This window comes from Orcinus orca, chromosome 4 (assembly GCF_937001465.1).
Source record: "Orcinus orca chromosome 4, mOrcOrc1.1, whole genome shotgun sequence".
NCBI classification, from domain to species: domain Eukaryota; kingdom Metazoa; phylum Chordata; class Mammalia; order Artiodactyla; family Delphinidae; genus Orcinus; species Orcinus orca.
In genome coordinates this window covers 79,599,389-79,626,108 of record NC_064562.1, presented here as the reverse complement: position 1 = coordinate 79,626,108, position 26,720 = coordinate 79,599,389, and the positions used below count along the sequence as shown (strand labels likewise).

At 35.1% G+C, this 26,720-nt stretch overlaps 1 protein-coding gene across 10 annotated transcripts in view; it reads left to right on the top strand.

Annotated features, from left to right (window-relative positions):
• Positions 1-26,720, top strand: part of EXOC1 (exocyst complex component 1) — a 61,369-nt gene that overhangs the window by 11,499 nt on the left and 23,150 nt on the right. For 4 of the 10 annotated variants that reach the window (XM_049709144.1, XM_049709146.1, XM_049709141.1 and 1 more), the window contains exons 4-12: positions 3,992-4,151; positions 7,034-7,054; positions 8,564-8,751; positions 10,584-10,811; positions 11,020-11,152; positions 11,995-12,104; positions 12,946-12,999; positions 19,506-19,655; positions 24,406-24,511. In XM_049709144.1, the coding sequence (XP_049565101.1) occupies positions 3,992-4,151; positions 7,034-7,054; positions 8,564-8,751; positions 10,584-10,811; positions 11,020-11,152; positions 11,995-12,104; positions 12,946-12,999; positions 19,506-19,655; positions 24,406-24,511 (1,150 nt within the window). The remainder of the gene's footprint in view (positions 1-3,991; positions 4,152-7,033; positions 7,055-8,563; positions 8,752-10,583; positions 10,812-11,019; positions 11,153-11,994; positions 12,105-12,945; positions 13,000-19,505; positions 19,656-24,405; positions 24,512-26,720) is intronic. The other 6 variants (XM_033425366.2, XM_033425364.2, XM_033425367.2 and 3 more) reach the window with 4 other exon arrangements.

Below are 26,720 nucleotides of genomic sequence, written 5' to 3'. Positions count from 1 at the left end.
ACATAGTGGCTGTATCAGTTTACATTCCCACCAACAGTGCAAGAGGGTTCCCTTTTCTCCACACCTCTCCAGCATTTGTTGTTTGTAGATTTTCTGATGATGCCCATTCTAACTGGTGTGAGGTGATACCTCATTGTAGTTTTGATTTGCATTTCTCTAATAATTAGTGATGTTGAGCAGCTTTTCATGTGCTTCTTGGCCATCTGTATGTCTTTAGAGAAACGTCTATTTAGGTCTTCTGCCCATTTTTGAATTGGGTTGTTTGTTCTTTTAATATTGAGCTACATGAGCTGTTAATATATTTTGGAGATTAATCCTTTGTCCATTGATTTGTTTGCAAATATTTTCTCCCATTTTGAGGGTTGTTTTTTGTCTTTTTTATGGTTTCCTTTGCTGTGCAAAAGCTTTGAAGTTTCATTAGGTCCCACTTGTTTATTTTTGTTTTTATTACCATTACTCTAGGAGGTGGATCAGAAAAGATCTTGCTGTGATTTATGTCAAAGAGTGTTCTTCCTATGTTTTCCTCTAAGAGTCTTACAGTGTCCAGTCTTACATTTAGGTCTCTAATCTATTTTGAGTTTATTTTTGTGTATGGTGTTAGGGAGTGTTCTAATTTCATTCTTTTACATGTAGCTGTCCAGTTTTCCTGGCACCACTTACTGAAGAGACTGTCTTCTCCATTGTATATCCTTGCCTCGTTTGTCATAGATTAGTTGATCATAGGTGTGTGGGTTTATCTCTGGGCTTTCTATCCTGTTCCATTGATCAATATTTCTGTTTTTGTGCCAGTACCATATTGTCTTGATTACTGTAGCTTTGTAGTATAGTCTGAAGTCAGGGAGTCTGATTCCTCCAGTTTGTGTTTTTCCCTCAAGACTGCTTTGCCTATTTGGTGTCTTTTGTGTCTCTATACAAACTTTAAGATTTTTTGTTCTAGTTCTGTAAAAAATGCCATTGGTAATTTGATAGGGATTGCATTGAATCTGTAGTTTTCTTTCGGTAGTATAGTCATTTTCACAGTATTGATCCTTCCAATCCAAGAACATGGTATCTCTCCATCTGTTGGTATCATCTTTAATTTCTTTCATCAGTGTCTTATAGTTTTCTGCATAGAGGTCTTTTGTCTCCCTCGGTAGGTTTTTTCCTAGGTATTTTATTCTTTTTGTTGCAATGGTGAATGGGATTGTTTCCTTACTTTCTCTTTCTGATCTTTCATTGTTAGTGTATAGGAATGCAAGAGATTTCTGTGCATTAATTTTGTATCCTGCTGCTTTACCAAATTCATCAATTAGCTCTAGTAGTTTTCTGGTAGCATCTTTAGGATTTTCTATATATAGTATCATGTCATCTGCTAACAGTGACAGTTTTACTTCTTCTTTTCCAATTTGTATTTCTCTTATTTCTTTTTGTTCTCTGATTGCTGTGGCTAGGACTTCCAAAACTATGTTGAATAGTGGTGAGAGTGGACATCCTTGTCCACAATAACCTTTCTTTAAAAAAAATTTATTAAATATAGTTGATTTACAATGTTGTGTTAATTTCTGCTGTACAAAAAAGTGATTCAGTTATACATATATATATACATTCTTTTTCATATTCTTTTCTATTATGGTTTATCACAGAATATTGAATATAGTTCCCTGTGCTATACAGTAGGACCTTGTTTATCTCTTCTATGTATAATAGTTTGGATCTGCTAATCCCAAACTCCCAGTACATCCCTTCCTCACCTCTCCTCCCCCTTGGCCATCACAAGTCTGGTCTCTATGTAAGTGAGTCTGTTTCTGTTTCACAGGTAAGTTCATTTGTGTCACATTTTAGATTCCACATATAAGTGATATCATATGTATTTGTCCTCCGTCTGACTAACTTCACTTAGTATGATACTCTCTAGTAGCATCCATGTTGCTGCAAATGGCATTATTTCATTCTTTTTTATGGCTAAGTAGTATTTCATTGTATATATGTACCACATCATCTTTATCCATTCATTTGTCGATGGACATATAGGTTGTTTTTCTGTCGTGGCTGTGGTAAATAGTGCTGCAGTGAACATTGGGGTGCATTTATCTTTTCAAATTATAGTTTTGTCCAGGTATATGCCCAGGAATGGGATTGCTGGATCATATGGCAACTCTCTTTTTAGTTCTTTGAGGAACCTCCATACTGTTTTCCATAGTGGCTGCACCAACTTATAATGCAATTACCTTTTCGTTATAAGTGAAAGTTTTTAATCTTTTGTCACTTTAATTCTGCTTATTGAGCTATAAATTCATTAGTACATCCATGCTACTGTAATATGATTGTACCATAGGTAAGTCTTGATCCCTAAATTATCCCAGATCTTCACAGTGAAAGTCATATCACTTTCCTTGCCTACTTATGGTCTTTATTACATTTTATTCCCCCTAAATAACACTTTAAGTTAATTGAATACATGTTTAGCCTTCTATAGAACATTAAAAACATTTGAGCCTATTTTTAATTCCTTGGATGTGAAGGAAAGTATACATCCATATGTTTCCATATTTTATACAGTAGTCAAGTAGTTCTAAATTCAAGGGAGAATATCAAGGCATGAAAATATTTCTGTAATGTGGCTTAAGAGACATGTAGAAAGCATAGTGCAGTTCTCTCACACCAGTTGAACTTCTTTTTCATTTGAAATGACCTTAAAAGGCTTGTATTTTTTACTTTTGAGACACCTTTAATTGTTCTGTATTTTCAGAATTGTAAACAGGAGCAGTCCCTGCTTTTCACCTCATTTGTTCTTGGAAATCACACTAGGGTATAGATTGTATTTTTTCTCACATGTTATAATGAGAAGATTCACAGCTGTGAATAATAGCACATTATCAAAGAAAAAGTATAACTGTAAAACCCCATAGGCAATTTAAAAAGAAAAATTAGGTCCACATCAAAACCAGAAACCATTGCCATCTTATAAACTAGGAAGCTGAGCCACAGGCCATCAGACATCCTATACTTTCACTCATAGACCTAAGGGGCATAGAAAGGAAATTACCAGAATAATATGTTGTTTTTAATCCAGCTTCTTTTGAGAGGTACACAAAATTTGTGCTATAAATTGAATTCTCCGAACCATTCTCTGCAAGTCACTTAGTCGATTGTGTGTGTGCGTGTGCGCGTGTGCGTGTGTGTGCGCACGTGCGCACGTGCACGCGCAGTTCTTTGCCATTTTATTATGTGCGGGTCCATGTAACCACTGCTACAATCAAGATACAGAAGTATTACAACACCTTAAAGAGCTCCCTCAGCTACCTCTTTATAGCACACCCATCCTCTTTCCTCCCCTCAACAATCCCTGACTCCTGACAACCACTAATCTATTCCCCATCTCATCTATTTCGAGTAGAATTTCATTTTGATTTATTTATAGTTATTGGAGACTATCTCTTTGTGTAGCTATTTAGGTATGACATTATATTGACATAACTTAGTTTTGCTTGTGCTGACATTACCAGTTTCAGTGAGGGAAAAATCCTTTCAGTCGATTTTTTTTTTTTTTGCTGCGTTGGGTCTTCGTTGCTATGCGCGCGCTTTCTCTAGTTGCAGCATGGGCTTCTCATGCTCTTCATTGCAGTGCATGGGCTTCTCATTGCAGTGGCTTCTCTTGTTGTGGAGGACGGGCTCTAGGCATGAGGCCTTCAGTAGTTGTGGCACATGGGCTCAGTAGTTGTGGCTCGCGGGCTCTAGAGCGCAGGCTTAGTAGCTGTGGTGCATGGGCTTAGTTGTTCTGCGGCATGTGGGATCTTCCCGGACCAGGGCTTGAACCTGTGTCCCCTGCACTGGCAGGCGGATTCTTGACCACTGTGCCACCAGGGAAGTCCCCCTTTTAGTAGATTTGTAATGGTAATTTTTTTTTCCAACAACAGCTTCAACTTCTTTTTGTTTTATTGAAATATATATTTTACAATAATGAAAAGAGGATATGATCAAAAACAATATCTTTTGTATATTTTTATTTCAGGAAAATCCTGAATTTGATTTGCATTTTGAAAAAATATATAAATGGGTTGCCAGCAGCACTGCTGAAAAGAATGCATTTATTTCATGCATTTGGAAACTGAACCAGCGATATCTCCGGAAGAAAATTGATTTTGTCAATGTTAGCTCACAGCTTTTGGAAGGTAAAGTTAAATAAAAATGTATATGTAAAATCAGGTATATCTGTAAGTGAATATATAATTTGGCATTACTCAAAGTATTTAAAACTCTGAATTATCTTTTTTGTAAAGGAATTTTAAGATAGTTTTTCTTATTGCAGAAGTGATGCTTGTTCATTATAGAAAACTGATTCATTAAATTAAATGAAAATCACTTATAAACTTAATCCTCGGAGATAACTGTGCATTTCTATGCATACTGAAATGCTTTTTTTTAAATAAAGAAATTTATGTTGCTACCTAACATGCCTTTTCATATAATGTTTCATGAACATTTTCCACGTTATTAAACACTTACCCCGACATTATTTTTAATGGCACCATAGTATTCCATTGTATTGGATATACTGTAATTTTTTTAACTAATCACTTTAAAAAATTTTTCCAATCTTTGCTTATCTTAAACAGCTCTGAGATGAATATCCTTGTAGCTGTATTTTTGTGTAGAGTGTAGGTGTAGTGTTTAAGAAACAACTCTGGAGTCAGACTGCCTGGGTTCAAATACTGGCTTTGTCACTTACTATAGCTGTGTGTGACCTTGGGTTACTCTATGTTTCAGTTTCTCGTATGTCAGAAACAGAGATAATAATAGTATCGACTCCATAGGATTGTTTTAAGGATTAAATTAATATATGAACATGATGAGAACAATGCCAGATATATAGTAAGAACTCAATTATATATTAACAATTATTATTCTATTATCAGGATAAAGTCTTAAGATGTGAGCTTAATTAGGGTATTTTAGATCAGTGTGTCTTCAGGAATATTACTAGGGATTATTTTGTGTTATAAGACAAAAACTCTACTGTTAATTGTTGAAAACATACAATGAGGTTTTTTTCTTTTAAAATATCTTTTATGAAGACATACACATTGTGAGAAGATGGGTTCTGTGTGCCTTGGGGATGCAATTTGAGTTGTATTCTTTATCTCAAAGAAAGCAATTGAAGTAACAGCAGGTGGACAGAGTTGTTGCCCCTTTATTGAGGAAAAAAAAAGTAGATTTGTTCTAAATTATATATTAGAAAGAAAACTTAGATTTGTCCTAAGTTGTATATTAGCATTTCAAAATAGAAGCTTCTGTTCTGTCAAGTGAAACATCTGAAATTGCCAGTATTCAACCAGTTTGACCTATAAAAATGGCAGTTTCAGATGCTTCAGACTATTCTTTGACTTAGTCACTTGCCTCTGTCCTTTCTCCATTTTGTTTTACTTAATTCCTTTGCTGTTTGGTCATCTATCTTTCTCTCCCTAAATGTAGTATTCTTGTCCATCACTTATTAATTAGTGAGGCCATTACTGGTTTCAGGCTTGATGCTTGGAACTGGCAGAGGCAAGTCACATCTCTCAGGCCACATGCTTCTCCCTACAGTGGGGCTGGCCTTGTGTCGGAGCCCTCAGGGTTGCCATCTCGCCAACATTAAGCCTCCAGTGTCTTGGTTGAGTGTGTTGAGGGAATAACCTTTAAGAAATTTATGGTAATTTTCCATGCTTTGAATAGTGGCTTAATTTGTTCTGAGTAGCTTTCTTTTTTTTTTTTTAACCATTTCAGGGTTGAACATTCTGATCAGTGAATGATTCATAAGCTTTCTGTTCTGTTTTTGAATATGATGTGTTTCCAGATGTTACTTATTGCCTGAGATGTATTTTAAACCAATATATTTCATTCAGTCAACAATATGGGCAAGTACATACCTACCTGTATTTACCTCATTAAGGAATATTACCAAAATCAATGAGAAGAGTATTGCTGTTTTTTGAGAATGAGGTGACTAGCTTTAAAAAAAGACAAGACATTTAATTTTTCAGGGCCTTAAATGAAGGTGTAGACATTTTTATTTTTATAAATATTACCTAATTGAGATCAATTTTAAGAATACTGAGATCCTTAAGGAGCTCATTTTGAAAATCACTTTCTATAAATTAGTAACTGTTGCTTTGGTTTAATGGAGTTCATATAGTAGCTTTATTAATGTCCATAAACTTGTTTAATGTTTTACTGGACTTTAAAATCATGACCACTAACTCCCATTTTTTAAAAAAAAGTCTCTAAGCTTTGGGTTATGTTAGAAAACAAATGAGAAATTATCAACATCTCCTTTTAAGAGCTAAGTAATCATTCAAGTAAGTAAGACTGTTCATTGGGAATGTTAGCAGTAGCAGCTTTAGTAGTTTTTATTGGTGACAATTGAATGTTCGTGCTAATAATTGGGGCTTCTTAGTAGAATAAGGTTCTTAAAGCAGGACCTTGTTAGCAGTTGAAGTAGAGTGAAGTTTTTGTTTGGGCTTTTCTTTTTCTTTCTTGCAGCCAGATTTTTTTTTTAAATCTTTGACTTGAATCCTTAAAAGCCAGCTTGAACTGATGATCGTGTGTGTTTTTTTAAACTGCTTCCATCTTGTCCTTTCTAACAATGTTTTATGACTAATCCATTGTGAGGGAGTGTCTGGGTAAAGGTTTGGGCCTTGAGTGAAAATAACTAGACTAAACGCATGAGTCACAACTGACCTATAAGCAATCCCCAGGAAGTGATCTGTTTCCCAGTTTTCTCCTCCAAGGACTCGGCAGTACTGTTTCATAAATGACTAAGAGAAAATAGAAAGATAAATGTATTTTTAGTCACTGTCAGAAAATGAATTAAAAAAATGAACACTGGAAATTTAGCTTCTTGTGGATATTTCCAGTTTGTAGTTGTATTTGACATTGTCTTTTAAGCTTTAATGTAGCATGAAGTTCGAATGAAATATGGGTAGTATTTTTAAAATTTAAACCTGTGTACGTTTCTAGCCAGCTAATATTCTTTGCTTACTTTCCTCTGCTTTTTTCATACCTTTTTACTCTCCAGAACTGCCTAAAGTTACAGAAGGTGCGTAACACCTTTTCTTCTTATTCTATTCCATAGATTTTTATTACTTGACGTTGTTATGTACTGTTGGTTGCATACTTTATGAAATTGTGTGCAGGGAAAAGTATATTACTACAAAATCCATATGGTAATAAAAATCGATGATAGTATTCATTATTGACTTCCAAAGGGCTGTTTTATGGAAGAGAAAATACTTCTGAAGCAGTTATGATCATTTAAAATATTTGTTTATTTTTAAATATTTACTTGTGCAAGGAGCTGTACAGAATGGTTTAGGCATTCCCTGCCCCCTAGTGGCTAAGAAGCTGTCACACATGACAGTTTAACATTTCCACAGTGACTGTCTCAAAGGACTAGGAGCTCGGTGATGCTACTGTAGGGAACTTATATTTATATACTGTAATCTGTAATTGCCTGTACCAAAAGTTTACCCCCTCCTTTTTTTTCTGGGACATTATCTAAATCGGCCTAATTGCCATTCTTAAGAGTAAACTGTTTGTTACTTTGAATTAGGTGTTTTTTGTTCTAGGACAAATGAACATATGTCACACTGAATGCAAATATTCATTTTCATACAAAATAATGAATATTTCAAACATCCAATGTTTGTGATTTTAACATGTCACATGAGTTGATGAAAATCAATGACTTTGTTTCGAGGTTTATTTAGGGGTAAAAATTATTTTTTTCATTTTACCTCTCTTAACCTCAAGATTTATATAAATCCCACTTGCTGAGTGTATTCTCTCAAAAAACTGAACTGAGACATTTACCCAGAAAGCATCTCAGATTTGACCTCATGGTCTTTTGTTTTGAAGCAGGAAAACAGTTTAAATTTTTGTAATTTCACTCAGCCGTGTAGTTGTTGCTCTTCTTACTACAGTATACAGTTACTGAGAAAGTTTCTATTAGCTGATCTTTAGAAATTTTATTAACACATGTGAAAAATTTTTAAAGAAATGGAAAATTCAGTTAATATTTTCAGTGCCCAAAATAAATTGTGAATTGTAGATGCATTTTTAAAATTTCAATTGAAAGTTATTTGGAGAAAAAAAACATAACAAAGACAAAAAGAACAAAGATAACAGAAGAAAATGTTACCTGGGAAAAAAAGGGAAGCGAATTATTTTTCATGTGTCCCGAACTCATAATCATTGTTTTGTTAGAGCGACAGTCACTTCAGGTAGGGGGAAAGGTTAGTCTTGCACACATGCTTTGTTTCTGGTTTTGTATTTGTTTTATAGTTTATGTTTTGGGAAACTGTGACTAAAGCCTATTTTAACACAAATCAGTGAATTAGACTGCATGCTTTTGTTATAATAATTATGTTAACACGTGCAGTTCTTCATAATAATAAGGGTTTTTTTTCATATATTTTGAATCATTTTTTCCTATTTTTCAGCCACTAAATGTGACCTGTGCTTATAACTGACCTTACCTATAAGTACAGTGCTATTGTCCATCCTACTTTTTTTTACTACTTTATTTTTAATTTTTACCCTCTTTAAGAATCTGTTCCAAGTGGAGAAAATCAGAGTGTGACAGGAGGCGATGAAGAAGCAGTGGATGAATACCAAGAGTTAAATGCAAGAGAAGAGCAGGATATTGAGATAATGATGGAAGGCTGTGAGTATGCAATTTCAAATGCCGAGGCCTTTGCAGAAAGGTTGTCCAGAGAGCTGCAGGTGCTAGATGGGGTAAGCCTTTCTTGTAATCTATGATTAGTGATGTGTGTGTAGTGAATTGAGGAGACTGGTGATGTTCATATTTTACTGCCTGAGCACTTAAGCCTGGGTAGTGTGATTATTGCTGTCTTTCTCTATAAGTGCATTACCAGCTGCCATCAGTCTTTCACTGTTCTTGTTCAAAAGACAACCATTCCTAATAGGCCAATGAAGGCAGTTGGCTGAGGTTCTGGATTTGGGGAGCTTCTTGATTTGAAGTGATGGAAGTAAAAAGTAGCCAGCCTGAAACCAACTTGAGGGTTGATTCCCCCAGCCTCTGAAACACCTCAGAATAGTTCAATGCAAAAGAATAGCGTTTTTGTGGTTTGAAGGAAAAAAAAAAAGGTACAGGTTAGAAAGAGAGAAATTGGGCTGAAAGAAGTGAATCATGTACCCAAAGAGAGCAAGATAGTGTGGTGAAAACAGAGAGCCAGGGGAAAAGGATGTTTGAGTCCCCTGCTGAAATGTTTTGGAATAGACTCTATTCATTTGTATGCAAATTTCTAAGTTTGTATCTTTATTTATCTACTTTTTTTAGAAAGTAAAAAGCTGCAGGTAGCACCTCTGTTGTGAGAAAAGCCTAAAATGGGAACATTTGGGGGTTTTTTATTTTGTTTAGACAAGGTATGCATTTAAGAAAAATCCTCAGAGAATAAAAAATATTTAAAGACTTAAAGAATGTTAAGGTACATGAAAGGTACAGAAGTTATGTGATTGAACTCAGGCCTAGAGATTACACGAACAGTCCAAGCTTACAAATCTATAAAACCCTCTGGAAGTAAAGCCTAGAAGAGACTTCAAGATGTTAAAGTAGAAATTGTCCTGGGTCAGTTCAAGCCCATCTCTGCTGCTTGATGTCAGTGGGTCTGAGCCCTACTGCCTTTACAGTTGGGCTGCACCTACAATTGAGTTATTATGAATAGTGTATAAAATAACACATGTGAAATTATAACATCAACTGTACAATGATACTCTTTTAATTCCTTTTCCAAATTTTTTCCTCATATTGTGTTATCTGCCTTCTTAATGTGGCTTAGTGATTTGTATTATCTTCTAGTTAATATTGCATCTGTGTTGCAAGTCATCATATTACTTTGCAGTTTAATTTTGTATTTGAAAGCTTCCATATTTCAGTCAATTCAGAATCAATAGTCAGAATCATTTAGAAAACATTAATAAAGGGATGGTGGTTTGTTACTGTTTTGCCTCGAAAAAAAAGTAGTCACAAATGAAAGAGAAAAGAAAGAATACCATAGAAGGAGCTATCTTATGGCAACAGGCTCTTCCACATCCTGTTAGTAGAAATCATACAACAGTTATAAATTAGTTCCATGAATTCTTCAAAGGCTGGCATACTACTGCTACCCTCTTGACTAAGGTATTAACATAGATGATTCTGCTTTTGTTTAGGGTTTTATGTAAATATTACAGAGTATAGAAAATTTTTATAGCTAATAGAGTTGGAAGAAGTATCAGAGATGACATAGTGTAATGCCACTTAATTTATAGAAATGAGAATATACCATTACTGATGATACATCGTGGGGCAGAGCCCTACTTGTTCAGTCTGCAGAAATATGCAATACTGAGGTATGGTCCCTAACCTTGATATAAGGAAAAGTGTACTTTCCTGAAATACTGTGTAAAAAAGTGGAATGTAAACACAAAATGATAAATTAGATGTTTAAATGTGTATGTCAACCTTTGTTACTCTGCTGTCAAAGAGATTTATCAATATTTCATTTTTATACCTCTTTTACACATTTGAAGAATACAAAGTATTACTTATCTTTTTAACTTTGTAGGCCAACATCCAGTCAATCATGGCCTCCGAAAAGCAAGTAAACATCCTAATGAACTTGCTGGACGAGGCTCTAAAGGAGGTGGATCAGATTGAATTGAAACTGAGCAGTTATGAGGAAATGCTCCAAAGTGTAAAAGAACAAATGGATCAGATCTCTGAGAGCAACCACCTGATTCATCTTAGTAACACTAATAATGTAAAACTCCTATCAGAGATAGAGTTCCTTGTGGTAAGCATGATTATAAGTTACCAACAACAATAAAAAAAATCTAATGATAATACGTAAAGCCCATTTGTAAACATTTTCTAATTTCCTTAGGAGAGCAAGATTTAAAAATACTGAAATTCCAAGGAGCTAGTAACAGGATTGAGTAGCATCTTACCTGTAAATTTCCTGAAGAGTACATGTACAAACGGTGTATTTATATATATTCCAGAACCACATGGACTTGGCCAAAGGTCATATAAAGGCCCTTCAGGAAGGAGATCTTGCTTCCTCCAGGGGCATCGAGGCCTGTACCAACGCCGCGGATGCCCTTCTGCAGTGCATGAATGTGGCTCTTCGACCAGGTACGACAACAAACTCTGCCCAAGAACCTGAGACTAAGCCTGTGACTTAGTATAAAGCTTTTGACAAGAAGTGCATGGGGCAAGTGGTTTAGGGTTACATTCTTAGCTATTAAAACAAGTTTCACTTATTATCAAACATAATTCATATTAGCACTAAGAAATTTTTCATTTCAGTTCCTTCTGATTGACCATCAATGACTGGTTAACACCAGGATTTTTCTTCAGTACTGTCTATAGAACCTGGCACAAAGTAGATGACATAAGGTTTTGCTATGCCAGCAGTTCCAAAACTTGAGTTTGCATTAGAATCACCTAGAGCAGGGGTCCCAAACCCCCGGGGCTGCGACTGGTACTGGTCCGCGGCCTGTTAGGAACTGGGCCGCGCAGCAGGAGGTGAGCGGCGGACGAGTGAGCGAAGCTTCATCTGCCGCTCCCCATCGCTCGCATTCCGCCTGAACCATCCCCGCCACCACCATCTGTGGAGAAATTGTCTTCCACGAAACTGGTCCCTGGTGCCAAAAAGATTGGGGACCACTGACCTAGAAGGCTTACGAAAATACAGATTGCCAGGTGCCACCTCCAGAATCAGTAGGTCTGGGCTGAGACCTTGGAATCCATATTTCTAACAGTTCCCAGATGATGCTGAGGCAGGACCACACTGTGAGAACCACTGTGCTATACTATTTTTTTCCCTTTACCTTTCTTTTACAAAGCATACGAATAAACCAGTAAAACTTTGGGTTCTTCAAAACTGAAATATGGATACTGTTATAAAGGTATTCATTAAACATCGAGGAACTCTTTTTACGCATTAAATAAGTCAAAAAATGTTATGATTTCAGGCCATGACATGCTTCTGGCGGTCAAACAGCAACAGCAGCGTTTCAGTGATTTGCGAGAGCATTTTGCCCGGAGACTAGCCAGTCACCTCAACAATGTTTTTGTTCAACAGGTAATTTTATTTTATTATTAATACCGGCATGTTCCTGTAACCTGTTTATATATATATTAACTTAAAAATAATATATATTAGCTTAAAATTAAATTCCCAGAAAAAATTTTAATGTGTTTAATTGGGATCACAGTATATTCCTGCACACATTTCTTTGATTTTAATATTTTTAAATTTTAATATTTGTAAATAACATCTACAAGCAAATACGCGCATATTTGCTCGTAGATGTATTTGGGGCCTCAGTGGCCTCCTTAGGAAGACAGTCTAGTTCCTTTTAGCTAAAACTCCCTGAGTTTTAAATAACTATGCTTACATGTTGCATATACCATTTAGACATTCTTATTTATAAAAATAAGTCCAAACCTGTTAACATGTTTACTGTTTGGCTTGTTTTATTTTTTAGTATTTTGAATACTGAGAACTAGGACTTGATTCCATGTTTGAAGTGTTTCATTGGCTTCATGTACTTACATATATGAGAAAAATGACTAAGTCAGTTGTAAATTCCAGTTGATTTAATCTTATATAAACCCTTTGCATTTTTATATGGAAAGGGATATTATAATTAAGGTTGTGGCAATGATAATAATGCTAATAATATTATTAAGGGTACCTTAGAGGGATTTGAATAGAAGGCATTTTAATATCTGGGCATTTTAATAAATTAGGTTTCATATATTTTTCATCTCCTTTATTTTAATAGGGTTATTGGGCAAAAAAAAAATTGAGGGAAACTCTGTTCATCAAGAAATGCTGTCTGAAATACTAGATTCTTATTTTGTTTTCACTTTGTAGTATTCTAAAACAATTGTATTTACTATATTTTATTTCTGATTAGTTTACTCAGGCCCTCCTTCAACTCTATAACAGGTCCTACTTTCTTTCGGTGCCTGTGAGTACATCAACTTTGGCTCCAGCTTCTTTGATTCTTTTCTTTTTTCTGTAAAGTTTACTAAACTTAACAGCAGCAGAATCTTTATAGATTATAATTTACTGATTTAAGCTACCTGTTAACCATATTTATAGCAGTTTTTTAATGTCCCATAACAAAAAGTTTATTTAGGCCAAAAAAGCATTTAATCTCAGTCTGCTTGCCTTTCTTCCTGTCATTCTATCAGTCACTCACTTTCTCCTTCATATATTTAGAAATCATTTGCCAAGTGATTAGAGATGCATACCAGACATTTACTTGGAATAGATGAGAGGCTGATTCTGCCCTCAAGTCACTCACAGTCTAGAGAAGGGAGATATAATAGACTGATGGACTGAGGGGGGGTATATGTTATGATAGTGGTACTGTGGGAGCATAAAGGAAGGCCATCTAACTAAGCATGCAAGGGGGAAATTGGGGAAGACTCTCTTAACATTTTACTTGACGTGAAAAGCATCAAGAAAAAAGTAAACCTAGAAATCATGTAGGAAATACTAATGCACATTTTACTTACACTATTATTTCAATAATATCTATTTCTACACAGTTCCCTAGTTTTTAAAAATAATCCTGTTGACAGTGATACAGGCCACACTTGTAGATGGTACTGAAAATACTAGTCAGTAAACGATAATCCTTTCTGCACCCTTAATTGTTTGTTGTAACATGCTACTGTTTATGATTTTGCTTCCTTGCCTTATAAACTAATGGCTTTGTTTAAAGTGAATGCTTCCGAGTTCTGAAAATCTAATATGTATTGTTACATGTGAGTAATGCATGTTGAAAACCAGAATGTTGCAACAACCTAGAATGTGCTGAAGAAGGTGGAGGACAATGTCCCAAGTATAGAAAAGAGATTTTCTGTGTGTTAAATTTAATGCATTGTGTCACCTAGCAAAAGAGTTGGGAAACATGGGTATTTCTATTCCTGGTTGTGGGACACACTAGCTGGGAAAATTTGATTACCATATTATGGTTTATCTCTTTGTCAGTCACCAGATTTTTATTGCATGCCTGTTTTGTACTCAGTGTCATCCATATATAAGAATAAGAAATGACTCCCACCCTCAAGATGCTTGTGAGGAGGTGTTTAAAGTAATGTACTTAAAGCTCTACAGCAGTGTATACAGAGTACCTTGGAGACATTGAAGGTTCAGTTCCAGACCACCACAATAAAATGAATATCTCAATAAAGCAAGTCACACAAATTTTTTTGTTTCCCAGTGCATGTAAAATTTATGTTTACACTATATTGTAGCCTATTAAGTGTACAATAGCATTATGTCTAACAAAATGTACACACCTTAATTTAAAAAATACTTTATTTCTAAAAATTGCTAACCATCATCTGAGCCTTCAATGAGTCATAATATTTTTGCTGGTGGGGGGTGTTTCCTCGATGTTGACGGCACTGAGGGATCAAGGTGGTGGTTGCGGAAGAGTGGGGTGGCTATGGCAATTTTAAAAAATAAGACAATGAAGTTTGCTATAATGATTGACTTTTCCATTCTCAAACAATTTCTCTGGGGCATGCAATGCTGGTGATAGCATTTTACCCACAGTAGAACTTCTTTCAAAACTGGAGTCAGTCCTGTCAAATCCTGCCACTGTTTTATCAACTAAGTTTATGTAATAGCCTAAATCCTTTGTTGGCATTTCAGTAGTCTTCACAGCATCTTCACCAGGAGTAGATTCCATCTCAAGAAACCACTTTCTTTGCTCAGCCATAAGAAGCAACTCCTCATCCGTTAAAATCCATTAACTGAGATTATAGCGATTCAGTCACATCTTCAGGCTCCACTTCTAATTCTAGTTCTCTTGCTATTTCTACCACATCTGTAGTTACTTCCTCAACTGAAGTCTTGAACCCCTCAAAGTCATTCATGAGGGTTGGAATCAGCTTCTTCCAAAACTCCTGTTAATGTTGATATTTTGATCTCTTCTCATGAATCACGAATGTTCTTAATGGCATCTAGAGTGGTGAATCCTTTCCAACAGGTTTTCAGTGGTCTTTACCCAGGTCTATCAGAGGAATCACTATATCTATGGCAGCAGTGGCCTTACAAAATGTTATTTCTTAAATAATAAGACTTAAGGGGCTTCCTTGGTGGTGCAGTGGTTGAGAGTCCGCCTGCTGATGCAGGGGACACGGGTTCGTGCCCCGGTCCGGGAAGATCCCACATGCCGCAGAGTGGCTGGGCCCGTGAGCCATGGCCGCTGAGCCTGCGCGTCCGGAGCCTGTGTTCCGCAACGGGAGAGGCCACAACAGTGAGAGGCCCGCATACCGCAAAAAAAAAAAAAAATGTGACACAGAGACATGGAGTGAGTCAATGCTCTTAGAAAAATGGCGCCAGTACACTTGCTTGACACAGCGTTGCCATAAACCTTCAATTTGTAAAACATGCAATTTCTGCAAAGCGCAGTAAAAGCACAATAAAATGAGATATGCTTGTATATTAAATTGCTAGTTGTATAGCCACATATACATAATATTCATATGTATAAGTGCTAAAGAGGTTTAATCAAAAGTGAGTTTACTGAGGATTTAAATAGTCAGATATGGCATCACAGATTAAGACAAGTCTTGAACAGAGTTCTTGCAATGCAATTTATAGCAAATGTATAGGTATAATATAACTACTGTACAGAAGAATCTGGTGGAAATAATCTAATGACCACAACATAACAGCGATTTAAGAGCACTGATTTCTGGTCTTTTTAAAATTCACACATCAATAAAATTAAATTTGGAAACTGACCAAGTCACCAATTTATTTTACCAAGTAAAAACCTTAAAAAAGAAATATCTCCATCTGCTTTCACTATCGTTTTATTTTTAAAATGACATTTGGTACTAAAAAAAAAGGAAGAACATAATTTCAGACTTTCTAAATTAATACATTTACCTTTATGAGAAACTGGCTCCCATCCTTTTCTTGTTTTCTTATTGCTGCGGGCCAGTGAGAACATCTTCATATTTGGGAATCACTGATTCAGAGCACACTCTCTGTGATGCAACTTTCACAGTAATACGTCCACATAGCTATATTTTAATGAAACTTGAAATGTGTTTTTAATATTCACTTCTTACTGTAATATGAGTAATATTTTTAACAATTGGCAGATTTTTTTGGCTCTTTTAGATCTTTTTACATACTCAGCTTCCATTGAAATGATAGACTCTTACCCATAACTTACACGTTTACTAGGGATTCATGTATCTAGAAATATATTCATCTGGGGGAATCAGACCAGTTACACTAATTAGGATTCTGATATTGGAAGCAGGCAATCAAATTAAGGCTAATAAAATTGAGGAAATATTTGCAGAAGGGATATGTCATTGTAAAAAATTTTTTGGTTTTTTGAAAGATTTGTCTTGAAAGGATAACTGTTCTCTGCCCCTTTTCCCCCTTTGGTTCTACAGAGACCTCATGATTCTGTGCTCCACTTTTAGCAACATGATAAGACCAATTATGCACTGAGCTAAAAGTACAGCCAGGAAAAAACTGAAGTTGTGGGAGGTTTTGCTATATGCTTAAATTTGGAAATTTTTCTTTCAACATATATTTATAGAAACATCATATAGCAAAATAAAACCTGTGTAATAAACCAACAATATTCAGTTCATGCCACAAAAATTATTTCCTTAAGCACATTTCACAATCTTCTAAACATAGGTTGATGTGGTTAAAAACTTAGAAAGGACTGTGATTACTTAAGATCGGTTTTCATATTTGTTGAAACTTTGCTCATATTTTCTTTTTCCTTTAAGAAAATAAAAATAAACATGCCATAACATAGAAAGAGTTCCCAAATCTTGAAAATTTGCTCAGTATTTAACATGAATGTGTCATTTCTGTTAGAAGGGCAGTAAAGCATAGTGGTTAAGAGTATGGATGCTGGAGCCAAGTTTCCTGGATTCCAAATCCTGATTCTGCTGCCTGGGTGACCTTGGGCAAGTGAACCTCTTTGTGCCATCTTAGTTGCCCTATCAAATGAATGGGGATAATAAAAATACCTACTTCATAGGGTTGGTATGAGGATTAATGTGTTGTTATATGGTCAGCACTTAGAACAGTGCTTGGTTTTAGTAAAGTGTTCAAAATTAGCTAATTTTATTATAAATTCCAGGTATATGTATATATATTATATATACATTACATATTATATTAATATATATTATATATTATAATAATACATATTATTATAGTATAATAATATATATTATATATACATACACACTAATGAAAATTTATAATTCACTAAGTTCCTAGAAAACGTATTTGTTTTAGCTTAATTTGGAAAAAATATAGTATATTATTTTTAAATTATGTTAATAATAGGGTTTTGCTATTTTTTAAATGAGGAGAAGAGTAGTCTGCAGAGTTATTATAAGGATTAGAATTTATATATATAAAGAACCTAGCATGGTATTGTTATTGTTACTAATTTACTTATTTATAATAAGAAACTTTAAACAATGTCTTAATTTTAAAAATATATAAAGAATAAAATTCCTAGCACATTTGAGTTCTAGATGTGATCGTTTTCTATTTTTTTTTAAATTTATTTTCTTTATTTTTTTTGGCCGCGTCGGGTCTTAGTTGTGGCACGTGAGGTCTTTGTTGAGGCATGCGGGCTCTTCATTGTGGCACACAGGCTTCTCTGTAGTTGTGGCGTGCGGGTTTTCTCTCTCTAGTTGTGGCTCACGGGCTCCAGCGCACATGGGCTCTGTAGTTGTGGCGTGCAGGCTCTGTAGTTTGTGGCACATGGGCTCTCTTGTTGAGGCGGACAAGCTCAGTAGTTGCGGCACACTGGCTTAGTTGCCCAGCGGCGTGTGGGATCTTAGTTTCCCTACCAGGGATTGAACCCCTGTCCCCTGCATTGGAAGGTGGATTCTTTACCACTGGACCACGGGGGAAGTCCCTCTATATTATTGATTGAACTAAACAATTTAAGTATTTGATTTTCCTGTTTCCTATAGGTATTTTGGAACCATTTTCTCTAAGATCTTTCTGTTAACACTAATAACATTTAATCTATCTTAATAGTAATAGTTTGAAGGTAATGATGTTCTTTATATCAGTGAATTTTCAAATGATGGTGATCTTTAAAATGCTGTTGCAAAAGAAAGCTTTGAATAGTAATATATGTGAAAGATCTTTGTAAACTGTAAAATCCTCTATAAATGTTAACTCTTCCATTTTGCAGGAGAAGTGAAGGTTTTTAATTGAAGAGCTTTCCTGACATTAAATTAAATAATATAACTTAACATGTAATGGTCTGAGTACACAGTTGTAGAAGAAAATAAACAATGATTTTGAGTCTTAAGTCATTGAGAAAAATTAATGAGGAAGATTGGGATAATGAAAAGATATCTAATATTGTTATTAATAAAGACAGAATGTTTGAAAAACATTTATAAGCTATAACAGTTTTGTCAAATGTTCTTTGCTTTTAGTCAGTGTAACTAGTTAAGACAATTTGGAGACCTTAGCAGACTTAAAACTATAATATCTATTTATGCCTAGTGTCTAATATCTGTGATTTAATGGAATCCCAGTCATCCTTCTGATGTGGCCATTAGAAAACATTAATGTAATGTTTGTATTGACCTTTGGCAATTTTTGAGTCTGGTTAAAATGATTTTGTTTGACATGTTTTTAAAAGAAAACAGAAGTGAGACTCAGATGACTAAGGTTCAGATTCTAGCTTTCCTCCTGTGTGACCTGTGCAAATCACTTAACTCTTTGAGTTTCAATTTGTTCTTCAATTTTTCTATTGGATCAGATGATCTACTAGTTCCATATACTCTAAAACAAAAGTCAGAAAGCATTATCTGTCTCAGACTGTTTGAAAACTTATTAATTTATATAAGTCATGTCAAGGATGAAAAACAAAATCATATATTTATTTGCTTAACAGATCATTGGGAAAATTAAAATTACATTATTATTAGGGGTTATCCTGGAAAGCCCAGGTTATAGTCATCTGTAGTCCTTCCTAGTTCCGAAATTCTATATCCTATATATTTTCATTTGTTGCTTTAAATATTGTAGACTCCAATGGAAATACCATAGATGTAGACAATTTGTTCTGAATGACTTCCTTATTTGCTGTGTTTCTTAATACTGTTTGTATCATGATATTTATTTGCTTAGTAAATTGTAAAATGATATGGGAGAGGCAAGCTTGATTAAAACATTCATTCTCAACTCCTTGAGAAGATAAAACAAGTAGTTGATTTATCAGAGAACCACTCTTGTGTGTTTATGACTGTTCAATGGTGGTGTTCAGTTCACATACACAGGATGATAAAAGAAGCCAAGTAAGTACTCAGTTCTTATTTTTCTATGTGCTGTTGGTTTTGCTTGGCCATATTTGATCACTGTTTAGAATTTTTAGTTACAACAATGTTTCTTTATACTGTCTATGATATTTATTTACTTACTTACTCATTCTAGGGCCATGATCAGAGTTCAACTCTTGCTCAGCACTCTGTTGAACTGACTTTACCTAATCATCATCCATTTCATAGAGACTTGCTCCGATATGCCAAGCTGATGGAGTGGCTAAAGAGTACCGATTATGGAAAATATGAGGGACTAACAAAGGTATGGATTTGATGCCAGTTACTGAGTATAGAGCATAATCTTTTAGAATCAAGAGGCCATGTGTTCAGTTCCCCAGGTGACATTTGAAATACTATTGTATATTCTTGGCAAAGTAGGAAATAATTGAATTTCTAAGTGCTCATTAGCCAGGGAGAACATTTATTTTATTTACTTGGGTGGAGAAGAGCTAGATTTTGAACTTCCAATATAATGTAGTTTTAGGCCATACTGTAACCTGAAGCATCATTCAGTTTAGTTAAATGCTATAATTATTTCCTGAGTTTCTTTATATACAATATAGAAACTAGGGAGTATGAAGATGCTGTGAGACATTTGCCCTCTAAGAATCTATAATCTGTTCTTTTAAGCAAGTGCAGTGTGCCTCTTTATTAAGCAAACATTCCACTCTTCTAGGCACACAGAAACATGGTATTTCTATTCCTGGTTGTGGGACAACTGGGAAGAGCAATTATAATTAAAACAATCAGCAAAAAATTAAGTGCTAAACTGGAAATGAGTTTAAATATGTGGCAGTTTAGAGAAGGGAAATCCATGAACGGAAGCCACGGGGGAAAACTTAATGGAAAACATTGGACTTGAATTGACTTTTAAGTAATGAGTGGAATTAAATTAGCCAGAAATAAGAGGAAGGGCATTCCAGGGATGAGGAGCAAGATGTGCAGACAAAAGTGAGAAAATATGCCCTTTTCCCAAGACTATAAGAAGGCAAGCCTGATTAAAGCAGAAATTCCGTATTCTGGAAGAGTGAGAAGTTAGGGTAAAGAATCTGAACCTTTAGACCTAACAGCATTCTTCACACATGGGAAAAGCCTAGATGGGGGAAACTAATTTAGAACTTAATGTAATAACTGAAATGAAATGAAATCTTGAACCAGAAAGATGATAATAGGAATAGAGAATATAAATAAAAAGAGAGAGAATCCAAAGACAAGGGACGGAATGATGCCAAACTTGCTAGACTTGGAGATTAGAAGAACAGTGGTATATACCACTGACTAAATATCAGCAAGTGGACAAGATAAGAGTCATTCATATATTCATTAAGCAAATGAATTGAGCACCTGTTATGTGCTAACACTGTGGTAAGCTCTAGAGATGCAGCGCTGAAGGAAGTAGGTGAACACTTGCCTGTTCAGAGTGCATGTGCCGGTGGAGAAGGACTGACACAAAGGTCAGTTGTATAGCCTGTTGGAAGGTACTGCTGAGGACTCTAGAGAAAATAAAGCAGGGAATGCCAGGACGTCAGAAAGGTTTGCAGTTTCAAAAAGGATGGTCAGAGAAGGTGTCATGAGAAGGTGACATTTGAGCACAGATTTTAAAAACAAGGAGGGGTGAGCAGCGAGAGTTTCTAGGGAAAGCTTTCCCGGCACAGTGCAAGTGCCCCAAGGCAAGAGCAGCCTGGAGCACTTGAGGAGCGCGAGGAGGCCAGTGTAGTTGGAGCACAGCGAGCCAGGTTCAGGATTAGAAGGGCAGGTGGGAGAGGTAAGGTGGGTGTGGCAGGGCAGATCTGGAAGAGACTGTGCACCATTGTAAGGATTGGGCTTTTACTTTGAGGGAGATGGGGGAGTGGTGTTGGTGGGCTTTGAGTAGTGGAATGACACGATCTGACTTAGATACATGGCCATCGTAGCAGGAATCCGTGGGTTCAGTACTCTACTGTTGTGTGTTGTTTTGTTTTGTTTTGATTCAGCAGAATTCTGATTTGCAGATAGCTTAAAGAAAAATATTTGCATTACTGGAATCTTTGCCTTTTGAAGTTGTAAGAGGATTAATATTTTGGATAATTAAACATGGTTACATCTCCTTAAGAGTTTTGTGCCAACAAGTGCTTTGTCCCCTAGTGAGTATTCAAATAAGTAAAATACTCAGTAAGCTTTTTTGCCTAATTGTGTTCTCAGTGAGTATTATTGCCCTATCTTTATATATAATGTATTCATTAATGTAATTTAAAGTGAAGAAACATGACGATAGCCAATCTAGCACTGAATTATGGAATCATTTTCTGCTCACAGAATATTTTTAACTGACAATATTAATGTGATTTTTTAAATGAAATTGACTTATTTCCCAGGAATATTACTTGATCCTGTGTTCTGAACTTTTGACAGACCATGTATTTTATGCCTCATAATCTAATTTGGTAGCTGAAGTGTTTTCCTAAACAGGATTTTATTAAAAAGAAAGAAGGAAGAAAGGAATGAAAGAAGGAAACAGTCTAAACCAGTGTTTCTTTAGTAAGAAATAATTAAATCCAGGTACTATTTGCACTTGGTTGGGTGTACACAGCTCACACTTTCTGGCAGGACCAGGAAATGCCTGTTTTAAATTCTTGAGGGATAAGAATCACTAGACCCTGTCCCAACTCTACTTATGGCTGAATCTAAGCAAAGCCCTGATTTTTGGTATACATAATTAGAGCTTAAGGAAAATAGAGGTGCCTTGGTCATGTAATGAGCTCTGCTGTCAGAGTCCTTCCTCGCCAATGGTGGCTCTGGGTTATGCATGTAGGGCAATTCATAATGGAGATGGTCCATCCATGCTTAGGTAGGAAATGAGGTTTCCTCTCCTAATTAGCCCCCTGAGGTTGGCAGTCAGTCTTGAAGATTGCTCAGACATCTTCTCTTAACCTCAGTTTTACATTTGTGGAATTTTCTTTTTGTGTAAAGAGAAAGTGAAACACGGAGTTATCTGTAAGGCTCTACAGTCAGCACAAAATAAAGTTGAAAACACTACCTGAAATAACAGTATTTATACTCATAATAGTTAAATTTTAAGTAAGGTGCTGTATACAAGGTGCTAAGAAGAATACGTACTCACAGTGAGAGATATCTGTCAGAATTTAGTAAATGAATGAACTGAGAGTCACACCTGTCTGTGGCCTTTCCCACCAGTGAATTCTGTTGAGGACCTGGGGGAAGCTATTCAGTCATTTGAATTGCATTGAAAACGAAGATGATTTTCAGTAGTCTGCTCAAATCACTGTTTTCAAAATACCAAAATAGCTGTTTTGAAACTGTTTAAATTGCTTGGGTCATAATTTGCTCTTTAAACAATTGGGGTATTGGAATGCAGTCTGTAATATTGAGTGATTTGAGTAGAAACCACTAATGAAGATTTTATGAATTGTAAGAAGCTAATTTCCCATTTGTCAGTCCTTTACAATGATTTGCAGTGATCAATATTTTTATGAGAATTTAAACTTGAAAAAATGAGATGCTGAAAATGTGAAACAGCCCAATGAAATAGGAATAATTTTAGGGTATATTTTAATTTATATTTCCGTTTAAAGTTACACAAAGATCACAGGAAAGAATTTCCTGTTTGACTAATTTTCTTACAGAGACTGTGTGAGAATGTATATGGCCTACAGATAGACAAAAGCAGGATCTATATTATGTTTTATCCAAAAATTGTTTTATAAGGATATATCTATAAAATATCTAAAAAAAATCAGTGGTGGACTATGAATCAGTATACAAATATTTAAATAATGTATACCTTTGAAAGGTGCATCTGATGTTTAAAGCAAAGTAAACCTGCTCTAAAACTGGGTATGTTAATTTGAAATAATAAAGGAAGTTGAAGCATAGATTCCATAATAAATTTAAAAGAATAGCTAGGTACAACAGTTTTTCTGCTGTAGATTTATTTAAATTTAGTGAAACTCTACATGTGGCATTTAACATAGGACTTGGAAAAATACATGGTCTCCCACTGTTGAAGAATCTTTTCGTAAGGGTATAAGATGTTTTTATGTGATGATAAGCAAATATGATGAAGAAATGAGTTTTCATGTTAAATAATAATTTTTTTATTTGAACTAGAATAAATTAAATTTGCTTTTTTAAAAATAAATTATTTAATTATGAAAACTGTAAGATGTATTAATTAAATTCTTGTTGAAAGTAACCTATTTGGGGGTAATGTAATACCCCATGCTGGCAAGGTATGGTAAAACTCAGTGTACTCCTTCATTGCCATTGACACTGTCTATTGGTATAATTGTTTTTAAAGCAACATGGCAGTATGGAGGAAGAGTTATAAAGATTCCCTTATTCTTTGGCACTGTAATTCCACCCTTAGGAAATGATTCCAAGGAAACAATTCATTAGAGATGAAAAGCTTATTGTAACACTATCATAGCAAAACATTGAAACCACTGAAGTGGCCTGTGTTAGGAGATTGGTTTACTAAATTGTGGCACATCAACAAAGCGTAATACTGTGCAGTCATTAGAGTGTGAGACTGGAGAAACATAATTGCTGTAACCCAAATACCCTATACAGTATGATTGCAATTATATTTAAAGTATGTGAAAGGTAATACGTAAAAATGAAAATGTAAGTGTGGTTATGTTCAACTTCATATTTTTGTAAATTCTTAATGTTATGTGTTTAACTTTTTTAAAGGACAGAAAATAGCCTTCTTTTTATATCCTATGAAATGCATCAAAATTTTAAGAGCACATGTAAAGAAAAAAACGTAGGGACAGCAAGTGGGGAAAGCCGGGATGCGGGGGGGGGGTTGATGAATTGGGAGATCAGGATTGACATATATACGCTAATACGTATTACTAAGAACCTGCTGTATTAAATAAAATTCAAAAAAAAATTTTAAGACCACAAAATTCAGAACAAGCACAAAGGACTTGGTGGTGGGGGGGGGTGGAAAATGGAAATTGTTATGTTTGTTTTATTCATAAGAAGTACGTGTTACTTTTCTTTTTAAGAATTACATGGATTATTTATCACGACTCTATGAGAGAGAAATTAAAGATTTCTTTGAAGTTGCAAAGATCAAGATGACTGGCACAACTAAAGAAAGCAAGAAGTTTGGTAAGCTTAGGCACCTCAGTCCCTTGTTTTCTATTCTATTAAAAATGGTTTTATTTTTATTTATGACAAATAATTCTGAGACTTTTTAGGGAAGGTGGAAGGAGATACAGTAGAATTAATGAAAGAGTAAATCTAATGCATTGGTTTAATTTATAGGTATTTCATAGAAAAAATATTTATATCTGTAAATACGTTTTTTTACTAATTAAAATTCTGCAGTATGTGAATCTGACAGCAATTGTGTATTCATGCTATGTTTAAAAGTACAATTAGCCTCATATCCGCAGCTGTGCAACCCATAGATATGGAGGACCACCTATGGGACTTGAGCATCCATGGATTTTGATATCCACGACGGGTGCTGGAACCAATCCTGCACAGTAACCGAGGGATAACTGTGTATATTCATAGGAGAAGCAGTTGACCAGAAAACGAAGTGCAGTCTGATAGAGGAAAGAACTAAACTAAGAGACACATATTGAAAGTTCAGTTTCTGATTTCCTAAAAGACCTTTCATAACAGTTGGAGGCAAGTCTGTGATCTCTTAAGTCATTGCTCTCCACACGGAAGTGAAAGTGATTCCTGGCTTCTTACTTCTCACTGGCTATTTTGAATCAAAAAGAAGGTTTTAAGTGTTTTCTCCCCTGCCAAGGGGCTATAAAAATGTCACCAAAATTTCTCCTGTAATTATACCTTATTTTTCCAAAGAGATATTTTTGAAACAAGTTGGTTTTTGTTGCTTCTAAATATGTTAAAACAATCAAAAATATGATTTAAAAGGATAACCAGTGAAAGTATCAAGTTGCGAGGAAGTGATTTGCCGAGGCCACATTCTGCTCTTGCATGTACCCATCTCTGGACTTCCTTTTGGATGGAGTTCTGTGCCTACTCAAGTCAAAACCTGGCCTTAAATGGCTACAGTGTGTACTCAGTGTGTCTGCATAGCTCCCCTTTAGAACCATGAGTTTAGCATTTGCTTGTTGAAAGGAGCCTATGCCCTAAGCAACTTCCGTAATCAGGAGATAGGATTGAAATTGATAGCTCATCTTTCCATTCTTTTCTTTAGGACAAAGAAGACTATCTTTAGTGGGTAATTATTTCGTGTGAATCACACTGATTTGTGGTTGTTTTTTTTTTGCGGTATGTGGGCCTCTCACTGTTGTGGCCTCTCCCGTTGTGGAGCACAGGCTCCGGATGCGCAGGCTCAGTGGCCATGGCTCACGGGCCTAGCCACTCCACGGCATGTGGGATCTTCCCGGACCGGGGAACGAACCCATGTCCCCTGCATCGGCAGACGGACTCTCAACCACTGTGCCACCAGGGAAGCCCTGTGGTTGTTGTTTTTTAAATCCAACACTAATATATTGATGATACTAGTCCAGATTTTTTAAATGGTTTGAATCTGTGTACAAATGCATTGATTACACTTGGTAAAGACACTGATAAGAATCTTGGGACAATAGGCTTTTGGAAACAGAAATGCTAACTCATCCTAAAGGTTAATTGTTCTTAAAAAGCAGTGTGTTTATATCCTTGTTAATGTTTCACCATGGGTATGTTATACTTTTTTTTTTTAGTAAATGACATATTAATACAGTTACATGTTTAATGTTTTCATTTAGTATATTTGTCACCACTTGTTAGTGAACCATTTTATTTTGAGAGAACTCTTCTACAGTGAAAACTGAAGTAAAAGAGAAATCTTTCTAAAATTATCTCCTCAGGAGGTTATTAATGCCGATATCATAATAGTTTATCAAGCCTAAGATTCTCATTGAGATAAATGACATAATAGAAATCTAATTTAAATCAAGTACAGTAGTATCTTAACGGTATCATTGCATTAACCTGAAATGTTACGTTTTTACTTTTCTTACCCCTTGAGAAGTTCTTTAATTATCTTGTTAAAAAATTTTTTAAATTAACCTAATACAAGATACAGAAGATACTTTTATAGTTTTAAAACAGTGTTAAAATTATATCTCTTCTATGTATCTATTAAATAATAAAGAATAGGAGAGTAATTTGTAACAGTTGATGTAATCAAAAAAATTATAGTTTCTATTACTTTGATATTATCAGTTACAAGAGAAGAAAAACTAAATAATAATTCAGAAGATAAAAACGGTTTTGTTCATCTTTGAAGATCTAACTTGTTAGTCAACATTTAAAAATAAATTTCCAGTTAAATACAAATGGCTTAAGAAGT